Consider the following 14,949-nt stretch of genomic DNA (forward strand, 5'->3'; position numbering starts at 1 on the left):
GTGAATAAAAATAGTGGTGGCTCTGAGACCTAAGTTGGTCATATATTTCTAGTTTTCTTTTTCTCAGCCAAAAGCCACATATTAATTTTTTTTTTTTTTTTTTTTTTTGGTGGAACCGGGAATTGAACTCAGGACCTTGCGCTTGCCAGGGAAGTGCTTATTCCACTGAGCTATCTCCCCGGCCCCCACATATTAATTTTTAAAAAGCATTTATAAATGAAAACCTATGAGACTATCCTCAGTAAAAATATTGTTTCTGATATATGAATATCCCTAATAATTTAGGTAGACATGTATATAATCCCAAACAAAGATTAAAAATGAAACAAATTTAAAAATAAACTTGGTTACTCCTACTCCACATATGCCATGATTTAAACTGCAATTATGAATTTTGAAAAATATATATACTCTTTATCTGTAAAAACACAAGCATACAAACTTGAAACTAAAAGGTTATCCAAAGTGACACAAAAGTTCTACTTTTCTTTTTTTTTTTTTTTGAAACAGGGTCTTGCTACATCTACATAACCCAGGCTGGGCTCAAACTTACTGTCTTCCTGCCTCAGCCTCCCAAGTGCTGGGATTACAGTCATGCACCACCACACCCTGACTAGAAGTTCTAAATCTTGATGAAACTTAAAAATGCCATTTCTATTAATAAAATAAAAGCAGAATAAAACCAATTTTGTGGTTTTAATAGAATAAAACCAACCTGATTTTATTAGGAAATTTATTCTGGGAACTTACTAATGATAAAAACCCTTAATATCCATTATGCTGCCACTTCAAACAGATGCAATAATTTCAGTGAGTAAAAAAAATAAGTAAACTAATAAACTACAGGTTAGTCACCACGCTACAAGTGAGTATGACTCTGACGCTACCAGGAGTGCTCACACGCACCTCTGATTTGTCGACTGTGTCCTGACGGTCTCTGAAGCTACCAGACAACCTACCTTTGGGACAGTTTTACTGCAGAGACATACAGGATTGTCCTTTTATCCTGTCTTCTTAAAGTCTGTATCACTAGTCTACAACAAATAGCAATGAGATAGCTCTAGCAGTAGAGGAAGCAAGAGGATAACTGTGTTCTAGAAGAAACATTTATCTGTCTTTTGATCCAAGCTTCTCAATTAATTCCTGAAGAGGTGCCAGCTCACGCCTATCAATCAGATTAAACTCCTAAAAACAGAAGAGAAATAAAATTTAAAATTGGACCTAAATTAAAACTTTAAATGTTTTTAAAAGAGATTTCTAATCTTAGTTTTCTGAAATTCAAAAGAATGATCAAGTGATCTCTATGAACATTTTAAAACAGAATCATTTTTACTCTTTTTAAAAAACACAGGTACTATCTTGTGACGTATACCAGTTTTCCTCCCTTCTGACATACAGCTCCTAAGAAGTGTGGACTGTCTGGAGCGACAAGTGTCCCTGGTGTGCTAAGTGATGGCCAGTGGCTGTGGGGCCCTGAAAGAACATCAGGTTGGGGCTGGTCACTGGGAAGACCAAGGCATGAGCAACAAGATGCTGGGACTTCGCCCGCACCCCTACCTTCCAACCCTACACCTCCAGTGCAGCGATGGCGAACCTTTTAGAGACAAGTGCCCACACCATAACCCCAAACCCACTAATTTGCCACAAAGTGGCAACACTGCAATTAAAATGAATACTGAGGTTTGAGTTTAGAAAAAACAACTCATAATATCCTTTGACTTAGCTCACAACAGAGCACATATTAAAATGACATCCCCTAACTAGAGACCTGGGAAGGCTAGAGGTAGAGGGCCCAAAAGGGAAGGGGATGTGTTTTTGCTCAAACTGGGGGTTGAACCCAAGGCCTCATATAAGATACATGCTCTACCATTGTGCTACATTCCCAGTCTTTTATCTGTTATAGTGTTGAAATGGGATCTAAGTTGCCCAGGCTGGCCTCAAACTTGTAAGCCTCTGGTGGATGACACTATCTTATGCTGCTACACAAATCAATAAAACAAAGTAGAAAATAAAACTGAAGAGAAAACACTACTTATACTTAGCCTCTCTGTACTAATAACCACTGTTCAGAAATCAACATGGCTCCCTTACCTGAACAAAGAAAATAAAGTGCTTAAAGGAGGTGTTGAGGTGGGCCTCCTCCTGCAGCTGCATCACAGAATCAAAGTGCTGGTGGTAAATGTGCGCATAAACCCTGAAGAGACGTTTTAGAATCGTCTTTGCCACGGACATGAAGTTTTTGGGAAATGGGACACCTAGAAACAAACAGACATAAATGTTTCAGTCAATTTTTTTTAAAAAATGAGTGTAACAGTTACATTGATTTGGGAGGATTGTACATATCATGTCATTTTCAATCTCCTTCCCGCCTCTTCCTAACTCCTCCATCCTTTTCTCCCTCTGCAAAAAGTTCACCTTTTTGTTTCCTACCATCTTTCTTTTTCTTTTTTTTTGCAGTACCGGGGATTGAACTCAGGACCCTACACTTGCCAGTCAAGCGCTTATTCTACTGACCTATCTCCCCAGCCCTCCTGTCACCTTTCATTTATTTTACTTTTATTTATTTATATTTTAGCTTTCTCATATAAGAGAACCCATACAGTATTTAACTTTCTGTGTCTGGTGTATTTCACTTGACATTATGGTCTCAAATTTCATATCTTTTCCTACAAATTTGTAAATTTGTTCTTCATAGCTGAGTAATATTCCATGGTGTTCCACATTGCTTTATTCATTCATATGTTGCCAGGCACCTAGGCTGTTTCTACAACTTAGCTATTGTGAACTTACTGTTATACATGTGTATTCACATGTCACTATAGTAGGATGCCTTTAACTTTTTCAAGAATATGCCAGCAGAGTTTGGTCAAACAGAATTTCTACTTTTAAGTTTCTGAAGAATCTTTATATTGATTTCTATAGTGGTTGTACTTACCTTCAACCTAATATTCAGCATCAAATTTCAACACTGCCAAGACCAACTGCAACAAATAAACACACCACCAACACACACACAAGCCTATTATCGTCTATTTAAGAGATAAAGGAAGAAAATCCCCAAACCTATATATTCCACAGGCCACACATTTTTTCTACTTGCCATAGATCCATAGGTATAAGCATCAGATTACATAAGATGCTACCAAATCAAACTTCAAATAAACATAATTTTAGTTGTTTAATATTATGGTCTCTTCTTAAAGTTCAAATGCAGCAAGTATGAATTTTGTAATAAAACTATTTTGCAATTTAGTTAACTTAAAAACTTGGCCGGGGAGACAGCTCAGTGTAATAAGCACTTGCCTGGCAAGCAGAAGGGCCTGACTTCAATTCCCAGTTTTGCAAAAAAAAAAAAACAAAAAAAAACAAAACACCCACACTGGCAAGATAGCTCAGTGGTCTACAGAACAGGGATCACAGTTTAGTTCAATCCCAGCACCACATGCCTTGCCAGCCCCACCCCCAGGACAGGCTGAGCCAGCCACAAAAACAAAACAAAACAAAAAACCACCCACATGTGCACACACCCACAAATGTTCAATTGGCACTAGAAAAAGACAGGTCTACTTTAAATCATCATCTATCTAAAAGTTAAACTAAGGTGTTTTATCTTCTCAATACTCGGAAAGCTGTTTCCATTTTCCTGCTGCCTAAAAATAGTGTACTTCCTAAAAAAAAAAAAAAAAAAAGAGAGAGGGACTTCCCTGTTTTTCAAAGAAAATAAACATCTCTTTAGTAAACAAGGAGGGTTTCCTGGGCTATTTTGAATGGTGGCATCCTCTCACAGAAGCAAATGGCTGCATTCTTGACAATTCAGCTGAGAATATCAAAGTCTCTTAGAAAACAGAAGGATAAAGGCGCTCCCAACTGCACTGTTGTCTTGGTTACTCTTCTCTCATGCTGGGACGAATACCCGACACCCAAAATATAGGAAGGAAAGGCTTATCAGCTCACAGTTACTGGAGGGGTCTGTCCATACTCACTGGCTCCGAGGCAGAGCTGCACATGGCAGAGCAACCTTTCCACGTGGTGGCAAAGAGCAGAGAGCAAAGGGGTGTAGCAGCAGCTCAGGCAGCTAGCTAGCCTCAGTAGCCGTACACTGTAATGCAAATTACCTGCCCCAGGGCAGGTTCAGCATCCATACCCACAATAATCACAAACTCCAGAAGCAGCCCCATGGCTGCATGAGGCTTTGGGGGGACAACTAGACCCAAACCATAACAACTGGCTACAGTAAATAAGCACTAGAAGGTATCTGCTTCCAAAATAACAAAGGTTCATGGCCTTTAAGGCCTATTCCTGGACACAACTCTTGAAACACCTTTTTTCACCCTTCCAGAAAACGAAGGCAAAGGCTTACTCCAACACTCTTTCCCTGAATTTTGTTTTCTTTTTCTCTTAGCCAGCCCTTAGCAACTTGAAATTTGGTATACGTCACTGGGTTTTGTATTATCCCTCCAAGTCCTAGCTAACTTGACTTTTCAAATATTATACAGGAGCACATGGTCATGTTTCTCTGAGCATGATCCTATATTCATGTATTGAAAAAATATTTTAAAAATCAAACCCCTGGGCCAGGGAGATAACTCAGTAGAATAAATGCTTTCTTGTCAAGCGCAAGGGCCTGAGTTTAATCCCCGGTTCTGGAAAAAAAAAAAAAAAAAAAATCAACCCTCTTCTCTCAGAATGTATAGAAGTATCTTATTAATCATATTAATAATCTGAGTAGGGCCAGCCAGACAGCTCAGCAGATAGCAGATTAAAGCGTCTGCTTAGGCAGATGCAGAGGCCAGCAGTTAGATCCCCAACATGCCATACCAGCCCTGCCCCTGGGATGGCAAATGAGACGGGGTGTGGTGGTAAACGCCTGTAATCCTAGCACTTGGGAGGCTGAAAACAGAAGAATCACTACGAGTACGATCTGTGTAGTGGGACCCTGTAGACCCTGTACTTAATACATAATAAAAAATAATAATTAAGTATAGTAGTAAAAGTTAATAATAAACAGTTATGTCTGATAACATAACTAGCAAAAGTAGTATGTAGACAATAGCCTAATGGATTCAGGGAATTCCAGAACCTGGGAGTAAATTAATGAAGAATAGGAAGCTGAGAAAAAGAAGGATGAGGGCCGGGGAGATAGCTCAGTAGAATAAGCACTTCCCTGGCAAGCACAAGGGCCTGAGTTCAATCCCTGGTACTACCAAAAAACAAAAAAAACAAAAAAAAGGATGAAGTAAAGAAAAAATTTTTATCTCCCTTAAGATCTTCAAGAAAGTACCTTTAGGGGGCCTGGCCCTAGCTCAGTTCTTTAAGTGGCTGCTTCCACAAAGCTGTCAGCCTCAGGTTGCTGTAAGTCGATCCCCACAACAGTGCAGCTAGCCAAACCAGCCCTGAGGGCATTCGGAGCAAAAAGAAAGTACCTTTAATCTAAGTACTTTCCAGGCTATATCCAACAGTCAAATTGTGAGGCAGTATATAATAAAATTTGTAAGGAAAAGGTTTAATAACAGAATGGAAAAAGTGACCAATATCAAACAGATCAAGTGTAACACTTGACATACATTTTTGCTATTATCGCTGTATTAAAAGATCCCCAAATATATGATTTACTGTGCACATAAGATTGTTCTAGAAGTACTGGTCAGTGCAGTTAGGTAGACATAAACTAAAAAGAATATATGTATCAGAAAGAGGGAGGTCAAATTAGCATTATGTTCACTTGATAAAACTGCATACTTCAAAAACTTGAGAACCAAGAATTAACAAGATAGAGTCTAACAGCTACAAAAACCAACAGTTTTTGAATATATCAAATAATCAGTTAGAAACCAAAAATTAGACCAGGCATAGTGGTGCATGCCTGTAATCACAGCACTCAGGAGGCATCCCTTTGAGTTTGAGACCAGCCTGGGCTGCCTGGGCTACAAAGTGAATTCAGGGCTAACTCTATCTCAAAAAGATAAAAACAAAAGAAAAAGAAAGAAACCAAGTATCAAAAAGAAAGAATAAAATGCCTAAAATAAGCTGCGTGTTGTGGCTCACACCTGTGATCTCAGCAGGTTGGAGACTGAGGCAAATCCGAGTTTGAGGCCAGTATGAAACATATATTGTGAGTCCAAGGCTGGCCTAAATTACATAGCAAAGACCCTATCTCAAAAATACCTAAAAAATCCCCAAAATACCTACGAATAAACTTAAGGAACTTTAAGAATTAACACAGGGCCGGGGAGATAGCTCAGTAGAGTAAGCGCTTCCCTGGCAAGCGCAAGGGCCAGGGTTCAATCCCCGGCTCCACCAAAAAAAAAAAAAAAAAAAGAATTAACAAAGCCAGGGAGATAGCTCAGCGACATAAGCACCCATGTTGCAAGCGCAAGGTCCTGAGTTCAATCCCCAATACTGGAAAGAAAAAAAATTAACATAAATAGGACTTAGTAAATAAAAGATAAGAACAAATGAAGACTATCTTATTCTTGGCTAGAAGACTCAGTATGAAGAGAATAAGAATTTATTTGTGCATGAAAGTTAGATGCAATCTCAAGATTTTGTTGGTTTTATTTATTTATTTTTTTACCTTGAGAAAATGATTCTAAGTTCTTGGGAAAGACAAATACCTCAGAACAGCTGTGGATATTCTGAAAAAGAAGAGAAGGAAAAGGAGACTACCCTTGGAAGATGGTAAAAGAAACATGGTCATGTGAAATAACTGAAATTGCCACAGGAAATGATAAGATTAAAAGATCCCCAAATACACTGTTATTTACTGTGCACATAAGATAATCAGGGCAGAAAAGACGCATGCTATTCAATAATAGAACTGGGGAAACTGACTACATTTTCTGTCTGGAAAATAATGAAAACAGCATTCAGAAGAAAAACTCCTGACAGACCAAAGTGTTAAAGAGAAAAAAACTGTCACAAAAGTGCTAAATGAATACATAAACTTTTTTATAATCCAGAAGTAGGGAAAAAATTTTTCATCAGTGTATTAAAACTCAAGTCATATGGAAATGATCAGTAAGACCAAATGGAGATGTACAGAGCAAAACAGTCCATCAGCAAATCAGATAAAAGACAATGTGAGGAAAATAAAAGCCAATATCCCCAACATGGAAATGGAATGGACAAAAGGTATAAACAGAAAACATAAAGTGATCAATAACACAAAATACATTCTATTTTATCAGTATTTTTTAGATGTACACTGAAGCCAAAATGTATTCCTTCAATTTTCAAAAGACTAAAAGGAAAAAGTGAGTCATAATCAGTATGGTAAAGAAACACAGACAGAGCCAGGCATGGTAGCGCAGGCCTGTAATCACAGTATTTGTAAAGCTGAGGCAGGAAGATCACTGTAAGTTTGGGGCCAGTCTGGGTTATAGAGAAAGACTGTGTCTCAAAAAAGGACACCCCTGAAAAAGAAACACAGGCAGACACAAACATTCTTGAGGGCATACATAGTGGTACAAACTTTTTAGAGAAAAATATGGCAGTCTCTATTTATAAAAAAAAAAAATTTTTTTTTGAGATAAGGTCTCATTAAAGTACCTCAGGATGGCCTTGAGCTCAATCCTGTTTTAGCCTCCTAAGTGCTGGGACTATAGATGTGTATCATCATGTCAAATTCTAGTACTTCAACATAACAGAGCACATAAAACAAACTGCATGATTCATAAAGAAATAGTTCTACAACATTAACTCACCAATCTTAGAAGGAAAAAGAGTTTCATCATCAAGTTGATCCTGAACCCAGGTCATCAAATAGTCAATGTACTTTGGTGCTGAACATTTGATTGGCTTTTTAATATTAGTACCATCTGCCCAGTGATATTCATACCTGGAAAGAAGTATGTTTTACTGATAGTTTCAAAAGCATCAATAAATGTACAACTTCACATTCTGTTAATAGAAACTATGTTCTATGTGCTAAAGTTCTATTGAAGATTACTGTAAATTCCCTAGAGAATTGTTCTAAAATGTGCTATAACTCAAAGGGAAAGGGAAAGGGACAAGCAGTCCATGTGGTAGCTGGCAGTACCATCCCATCTTGTCGAGGATGCCATGTAAGACAGCCCTAGGACAGATAGAGGAACTGCACGCCTATGTGTAAGGCACAAGGCACTGAGGGTTGTGCGAGGAGCAGGTGGATCCTCTGCATTCTGAGACCCTTGGCCAGGCCATAAATTATCATCAGTGACAAGATGATCAAATCTTGTTTCTTGGAGACAACCTTAAAGAAACATGTTAGCCATATGTATTTTTTTCCTTTCATCTTTGCTGAGATTTATGCAATATTTCTCCACGTATTTAAGCCACAGACAAGTTTGTATTTCTCACTCAATTTTAAATTCTTTTAAAGTCTGATGAATGAAACAAAAAATAACAACATATCCCTGCTATACTGAAACAAAAACAGGCTCAAAAACTTACTGGGGAATCTTCTTTATACCTACAAAAAATTAGAATACAAGAGACAAACATCTTGATACTATTTATTGTTACATAAAACCTATAATTTATTCTAAGAAGGAATAACAAATCATTAATCCCATCACAATATGACAGCATTATAGGGGATAAAGAGTTCTATCTGTACTCTTTTTAGTTTGAAGTTGATTATACTCAAAATCCTTTACAACCTAGCATCTTTAAACCTGGCAATTAGTCAGCCAGATAGCTCAGCAGACTAAAGGGCCTGCATAAGCAGAGCACAGGGACTGAGGTTCAAGCCCCAGCACCATAAGCTGTGCTGGCTCCACCCCCAGGGCAAACTGAAATGGTGACTGAGACTGGGTATGGTGGCACCAGCCTGTAATCCCAGAGCTTGGGAGGCTGAAAACAGGAAGATCACTGTGAGTCCACGATATGTAGTGAGACCCTGTACTAAATACATTAATAAAAAAATGAAAATAAAAAATAAAAAAAAAAAAACCACCTAGTAATTACTTCTAAATTGTGTTGTTGGGGGCAGGGAGATGGCTCAGTAGAGTAAGTGGTTCCCTGGCAAACACAAGGGCCTGAGTTCAATTACCAGTTCTGCAAAAAAACAAAACAAAAACAAAAAAACAAACAAAAAAAGGTACTGCTTTCCATTAATGCTAAATAAACAAGAAAAAAACAAATATTTAAAACCAACTAAAGTTAAAATCAACCTAATTCAAACTTCTATAATGTCATTCCTACAACAGAATACTGAGTTACTGTGATATAATATAAAAAAAATCAAACACTGACTACATACCAAAGTACTTAGAAATAACAGCTATAGTTCTATATTTATGAACAAAGTGGAATCAATTTTACATAAAAAATTTAAAAATCTGTATTTACATATCCATTAGTGATAAGCAAAGTAATCCCAACACCTCCACAACAGGCTGTCGTACCTGGGGCCTGCAGACATGACAGCGCAGCTTGCTTCAGTGCAGAATTCTGTAATAGTTCCATACAACATGTTGATTTGATTGAAGAAATCCACAGCTGCAGAGGTAACAGCAGAATTGTGTTAAATGTCTGGGTAAACTTAACGAAAATATCAGATATATCAGTTAAAGAAAAAAATTAACAATTTTTTTTTGTGGGGGGGGGGATGGGCTCTTGTTATATTTGCCCAGGCTGGCCTCAGACTCCCAAGCTCAAGAGATCCTCCTGTCTCAGCTTCCCAAGTAACAGGGACTACAGGTGGCTACTGCCATGGCCAATTAAACATTAACATTAATATACTAATACTTACTGTGTGTGGGTTTTTTTTTTTTTTGCCATCACAAATAGGACTTTATTTATCACTATTAAAAATCTGGATCTTAAACAGACTCTTGGAGTGGTGGTTCATATCCATCAGCTCGTTCAACTTTAGCTCCAGTCTCATCCCTGTAGCCTTTCCACAGCTGCTACCTTCACCAGGAAGCTCCCTGACTTTTCCCAATTCAAACTTGGGCTTCTTCAGCATTTTTACTTTTCTGAGGAAGACATCATAAGGAGGGTAGATAGATTGGCGAGCCTTTCCCATGTCTGTCCCAGTGCTGCCTGGAATCAGTTTACTGACTACTTCCTTCAGGTCATTTGTCTGCACCTCTTGGGTCATGAGTTCCATCTTCTTCTTCTGGATCTGGCGGACCTGCTGGTGCTGAGCGGAAGAGTTCTTCTGTATCTGGTTGTTGCCTTTTTTAGTAAAGCCCACAGAACAAAAGAAGCAAATAACCATCAGCAGTCGTGACATCAACATGAGCTTCGATCATGGTCTGCCATCTTTTGACCATGGAACACATTTTGTCATGGAGGAGACCCATGCCACGGAAGTTAGTCAGGCAGTTTTTGCCCTGAAAGCCTTCAGTAACTAGCTTGAATTTTCTAAAGGCAACTTCATCATTCTGCAGATCAGCAAGGCTCACTTCAAACACACGACCTTTGCACCCATCAGACGCAATTTTGGATCCCTGAGTTCTGGTGACGAGTGTTTTTCCACTATTTCTTATGTTGAACACAGTCGGTGCCTTCACATCATACCAGTCTTCTTTAGATAATGGATCAACCACTTTCTTCTTGGCTCCCTTTCTGCCGCCTTTTGTAAGGCGCTTGTTCTTGTCTACTGCCATGGTGCTGCTCAGAGAACCAAAAAGGCTATACTAAACTTTTAACTAGCATATAAGACTGGAGAAAGCTTAACTTTTTTTTTTTTTTGCAGAACCAGTGATTGAACTCAGGCCCTTGTGCTTGCCAGGGAAGCACCTATTCCACTAAGCCATCTCTCCAGCCCAAGAAAGTTTAACTTAAGAGTAATTATTACATCACCACAATATGTAATTTGATCACAGTAAAGCCTTAACTTACAAATGAGTTTGGTTCCAGAACATTCGTAAGTCGGACTTGTCCCTGATCTGGCAAAGTGAATCTTACATAGTAAGATGTTTGTCAGTTGGGGACTTACCGTATAACCAAGAGCGTTAAAAAACCGTTAGCTTCTTATCAATCTGAATCAAACAATGATTTGTCAGAAAGAAGGAAAAAAGTATTGTGGAATATACTGCAAAGGAGGAAGACATAGCAGCTACAGCAATAGGCCTTGAAGACATCAAATTCAGCATAAACATTGGAGATCATAAAAAAGCATAAACATTTGAGGTCATAAAAAAGCCCACTAAAACCATAAAACAGACAGGATCAAGTCCTTTGCCCTGGGACCTCCAACTAACTGAAGGGATAAAAGTTTTACAAATGAGTAATATAAGATACAGTATAAAAAGATAGGATCCACCCAGGTGCAGTGGTACACACTTATGTTCTCAACTACTTGGGAGGCTGAGGCAGGAGAATCACAAGTTGGAGCCCAGCCTGGGCAACTTGGCATGACCCTGTAAATGAGTATCAATAGACTGATCAATCAATCAATACATATACACATACATAGCTGGGGATACAGCTCAGGGGTACAGTGCTTGCTTAGCACATGTGAGGCCCCATGTTTAACAGCTAGCAACAGGAAGTGCAAAGGTTCAGGGAAAAGGCAAAAAGCTGAGGTAATCAGGGAGTACTTCCTATGTGAGCTTCAGTTAGATTTGGAAGAAAATGGAAGAGGCTGGGGTATAAACCTGAGTAAGATGTAACTATTTTGTCTCTCAAAATTTGGAAAATTTTTAAACACTTTGATCCTCTAAGGAAATATCTGAAAATCAAGTAGGGTTTTTCCAAGCTTCTTAAAAAATAAGACTTAAAATTCACTTTGTCAAAAGGAATTTTATACGAAACTCCCTCATCTATAACCCTTCCTCTTAATTAGTCATGTTTCTAAGAAGTAACATTTAAGCACCACTAATCATGCAAAACAAGCATGCGAAGATGATGGCTGCTTTGATTTAAAGTAGTTCTAAAGAGGTAGTAAAGGGGTTTCCTGTTTCAGGGAGGATTTGTGAGGCAGAACTATTTTAGTTGCTCTTTTCACTCACTTTCTGTCATGAGAATACAGTGGAATTTTTTAGGGGCTCCTGTATGCAGAAGCAAATCTGAGAATTTAAATGTCTATTAATCCAGACAATAAATAAGATAAACAAAAAATATAAAATAATGCTTTATTTCTCTCTGATATTGGAGAACACTTGTAAATAAAAATATAGGCTGGGGAGATAGCTCAGTAGAATAAGTGCCTGCCTGGTAAGCATAGGGTCCTGAGTTCAATCCCTGGTACGGGGGGGGGGGGGGGGGGGGATACACACACACACACACACACACACGGAATGAATTTATTATTTTTAAATGAACTTGATAAAAATAAGTATTTAAAATTTATAACACAGTAAAACCAACTACATCATACTTTAAAAAGTCCTTTGAAGTTTTTAGTAATTTTAAAGAAAAAACTGGTGGGCCTGCTGTGCTGGCCCCACCCCCAGGGCACACTGAGACTGCAATTGAGACTGGGCATGGTGGCATGCACCTGTAATCCCAGCTCTTGCGAGGCTATAAACAGGTAGATCACTACAAGTCCAGTCTAGCAGTGTGACCCTGAACACCCTCTAGACCCTTCCCTAAAATACCAAAAATAAAAGGGGGAAACAAGAGAACAAAAGATCTGAGTCAGGCATGGTGGCACATGCCTGTGAATCCCTGCACTCGGGGCTGAGGCAGGTGGACGGCTCCAAGTTCACAGGCAGCCTGGACTACACAGAGTGAGTTCAAGGCCTGCCCGGACTACACAGGTAGACCCTGTCCTAAACAAACAAATTTGGGCTGATTTACAGCAGTATGTCTGAAAGAAAAATCTACAGACCCAGGCCCAGCATGTGAGTGAGACCGCCCAGGGCCCACTGGATCCTCATGCCACCCAGAGCCCAGGCCCTAGTGAGAGTAGAACTTCCTCCATCAGACAGCCCAGTGTGGAGCCCTGCCGAAGAACTCCCTGCAGAGAGGCGATAGGCAAGACCCACCTAGCTGATCCAGGAGCAGAACATCATGCCAGAGAGGTACAGCGGGCTCACCTCCAAGAGCTACAGCAGGAAGAAGTGGAGCACAGCAGCCAGACCCACACCACATCCACCTGGACAAGCCTGAACTTGGTAGATCCGGATCTGGTGCTAAGGTAATAACTCTAAGCTCTACAGCAGAGCCAATTTTTTATATGTGTATGCCTTAATGATTTTTTTTCTTTACAATAAGTTTTGGACAATTTTATTTTTTTGTATCTTGGTATGATTTTACTCAAATTTACTGTGCAAAAGGTTCATTTTTTTCTTGGAAATGTGCTATAATTTCAACGAAACTCAGAAATTTTAAATCCTTATATATTTACTGCCTATCCCTTTGTACTTTGAGAATTCTAATTACATGAATATAAGTTTCTTGATTTTGGCACAGAGTGAACTATTACATGACTGATCTGTAAGTTCTTCATTTTTATTTTGGACAATTTCTACTGTTATATTCATTTAAGTTTGTAAATAATTTATTTACAAGGTGTAATTTATTATTAATCTCATGCTATGCTTCATCTCAGAAATATTCCTCTAAAATTAAAAAAAAAATACTGACAAATATATTGAACAATAAAAATAAAAAGAACAATCTAAGGGCTCTGGAATAACCAATATCATTTAAAGAATGTTCTCTTGAATAATACTTTACATAGCTCCAATGTCAAAACAATATGAAAAAAATTGAGTTAAAAAAACCCAAAAAACTAAATGCCAGCTACTCCAACACACAGGTAACCACTTCATTTTCTGTCTCCTGTCCCCAAATTTATCACTTCTCATACAAAAGATAACACACTGAATAATTCTGCACCTGTTCTCTCAGCAATATATGGTATTTTAATAAGAAAAATAAAAAAAATTTAAATGTGGTTATAAGAAAACTTAGGGCCAGGAGATGGCTCAGTAGAATAAGTGCCTGCCTAGCAAGCCCAAGGGCCTGAGTTCAATCCCTCGTTCCACCAAAGGGGGAAAAAAAAAAAAAACCTTAAACTACACATGTAGCTCACATGGCAGTTTTATCCAAATGCAATGATGAAGACAATGATTATTCAAGGCCAGTGTGAGCTACACAGTGAGACTGTCTCAAACAAGTTAATAAGAGCAATAAAAAGACAATTAGTCAATAAAAATCTCTACCAAAAATCTGATTCTAAACTTTATATGAAGAGGCAAAGTGGGAAGACTAACACCACAATTTCAATACTTACTATAAAGCATAGTTAGTAACTGAGTTAGGGAAGTATTGGTTATAACAAATAATTCAGAAGAATTTTTCTTTTTCTTTTTTTTTTTGGATGGCTCAGCATGCCTTCAGGGCAGGTCTAGTATGGCTTGAGGATCTGGGGATTGAACCACAGCAACCTGAGCCAGACTGCTCTGTTTAAGCACTCACTTAAACAACTGAGCTAATGGGCAGGTCCCCAACAACAAATAATTCAATGGACTAGCATAGAAAACACAGAATAGACCCACTGGGCTTTGACAAAAGAACAGAGTCAACACAATGGAAAAGACAATTTTCAACAAACTGTGCTATAACTACTAGGTAGCTACATGCAAACAAAACAAAACAAAACTCATACTTCATAAAAATCCATGTAAAATTAGTAACAGACCAGAATGTAAAATGCAAAAGTACACAACTCCTACGAACCATAGGAGAAACAGAGGAGAAAGTCTATGTGACCTTATGCTTGGCAAAGACCTTTAAGATCAAAGGCACAATTATTCATGAAAGCACAGATAAGCTGAACATTAAAATTTTCCACTCTGCAGAACAAACTGTCATGAGAGTAAAAGACAAGCAGCAGGCTAGAAGCAAATATTGCAAGAGACATGTGATAAAGGAATATGATCTAAAATATACAAAGAACTTTTACAATTTAACAAATAAAAAAATAACTCAAAAACAAGTCAGACCTTAACAGACAACCCATCAAAGATACACACATGAGGGCCAGGGAGACAGCTCAGTGGAATAAGC

The 14,949-nt window shown here is 38.3% G+C and overlaps 1 protein-coding gene and 1 pseudogene across 1 annotated transcript in view; both read right to left on the reverse strand.

Annotated features, from left to right (window-relative positions):
- Positions 1–191: 191 nt before the first annotated feature.
- Positions 192–14,949, reverse strand: part of Mob1a (MOB kinase activator 1A) — a 22,215-nt gene continuing 7,457 nt past the window's right edge. The window contains exons 3-6 of the mRNA XM_004634103.2: positions 9,387–9,480; positions 7,704–7,837; positions 2,092–2,255; positions 192–1,185 (exon numbers count right to left, since the gene is read on the reverse strand). Coding sequence (XP_004634160.1) covers positions 1,108–1,185; positions 2,092–2,255; positions 7,704–7,837; positions 9,387–9,480 — 470 coding nt within the window. The 3' untranslated portion in view covers positions 192–1,107. The remainder of the gene's footprint in view (positions 1,186–2,091; positions 2,256–7,703; positions 7,838–9,386; positions 9,481–14,949) is intronic.
- On the reverse strand, positions 9,804–10,603 carry LOC105742541 (annotated as a pseudogene).

This window comes from Octodon degus, unplaced genomic scaffold (assembly GCF_000260255.1).
Source record: "Octodon degus isolate 3935 unplaced genomic scaffold, OctDeg1.0 scaffold00058, whole genome shotgun sequence".
Lineage (NCBI taxonomy): Eukaryota > Metazoa > Chordata > Mammalia > Rodentia > Octodontidae > Octodon > Octodon degus.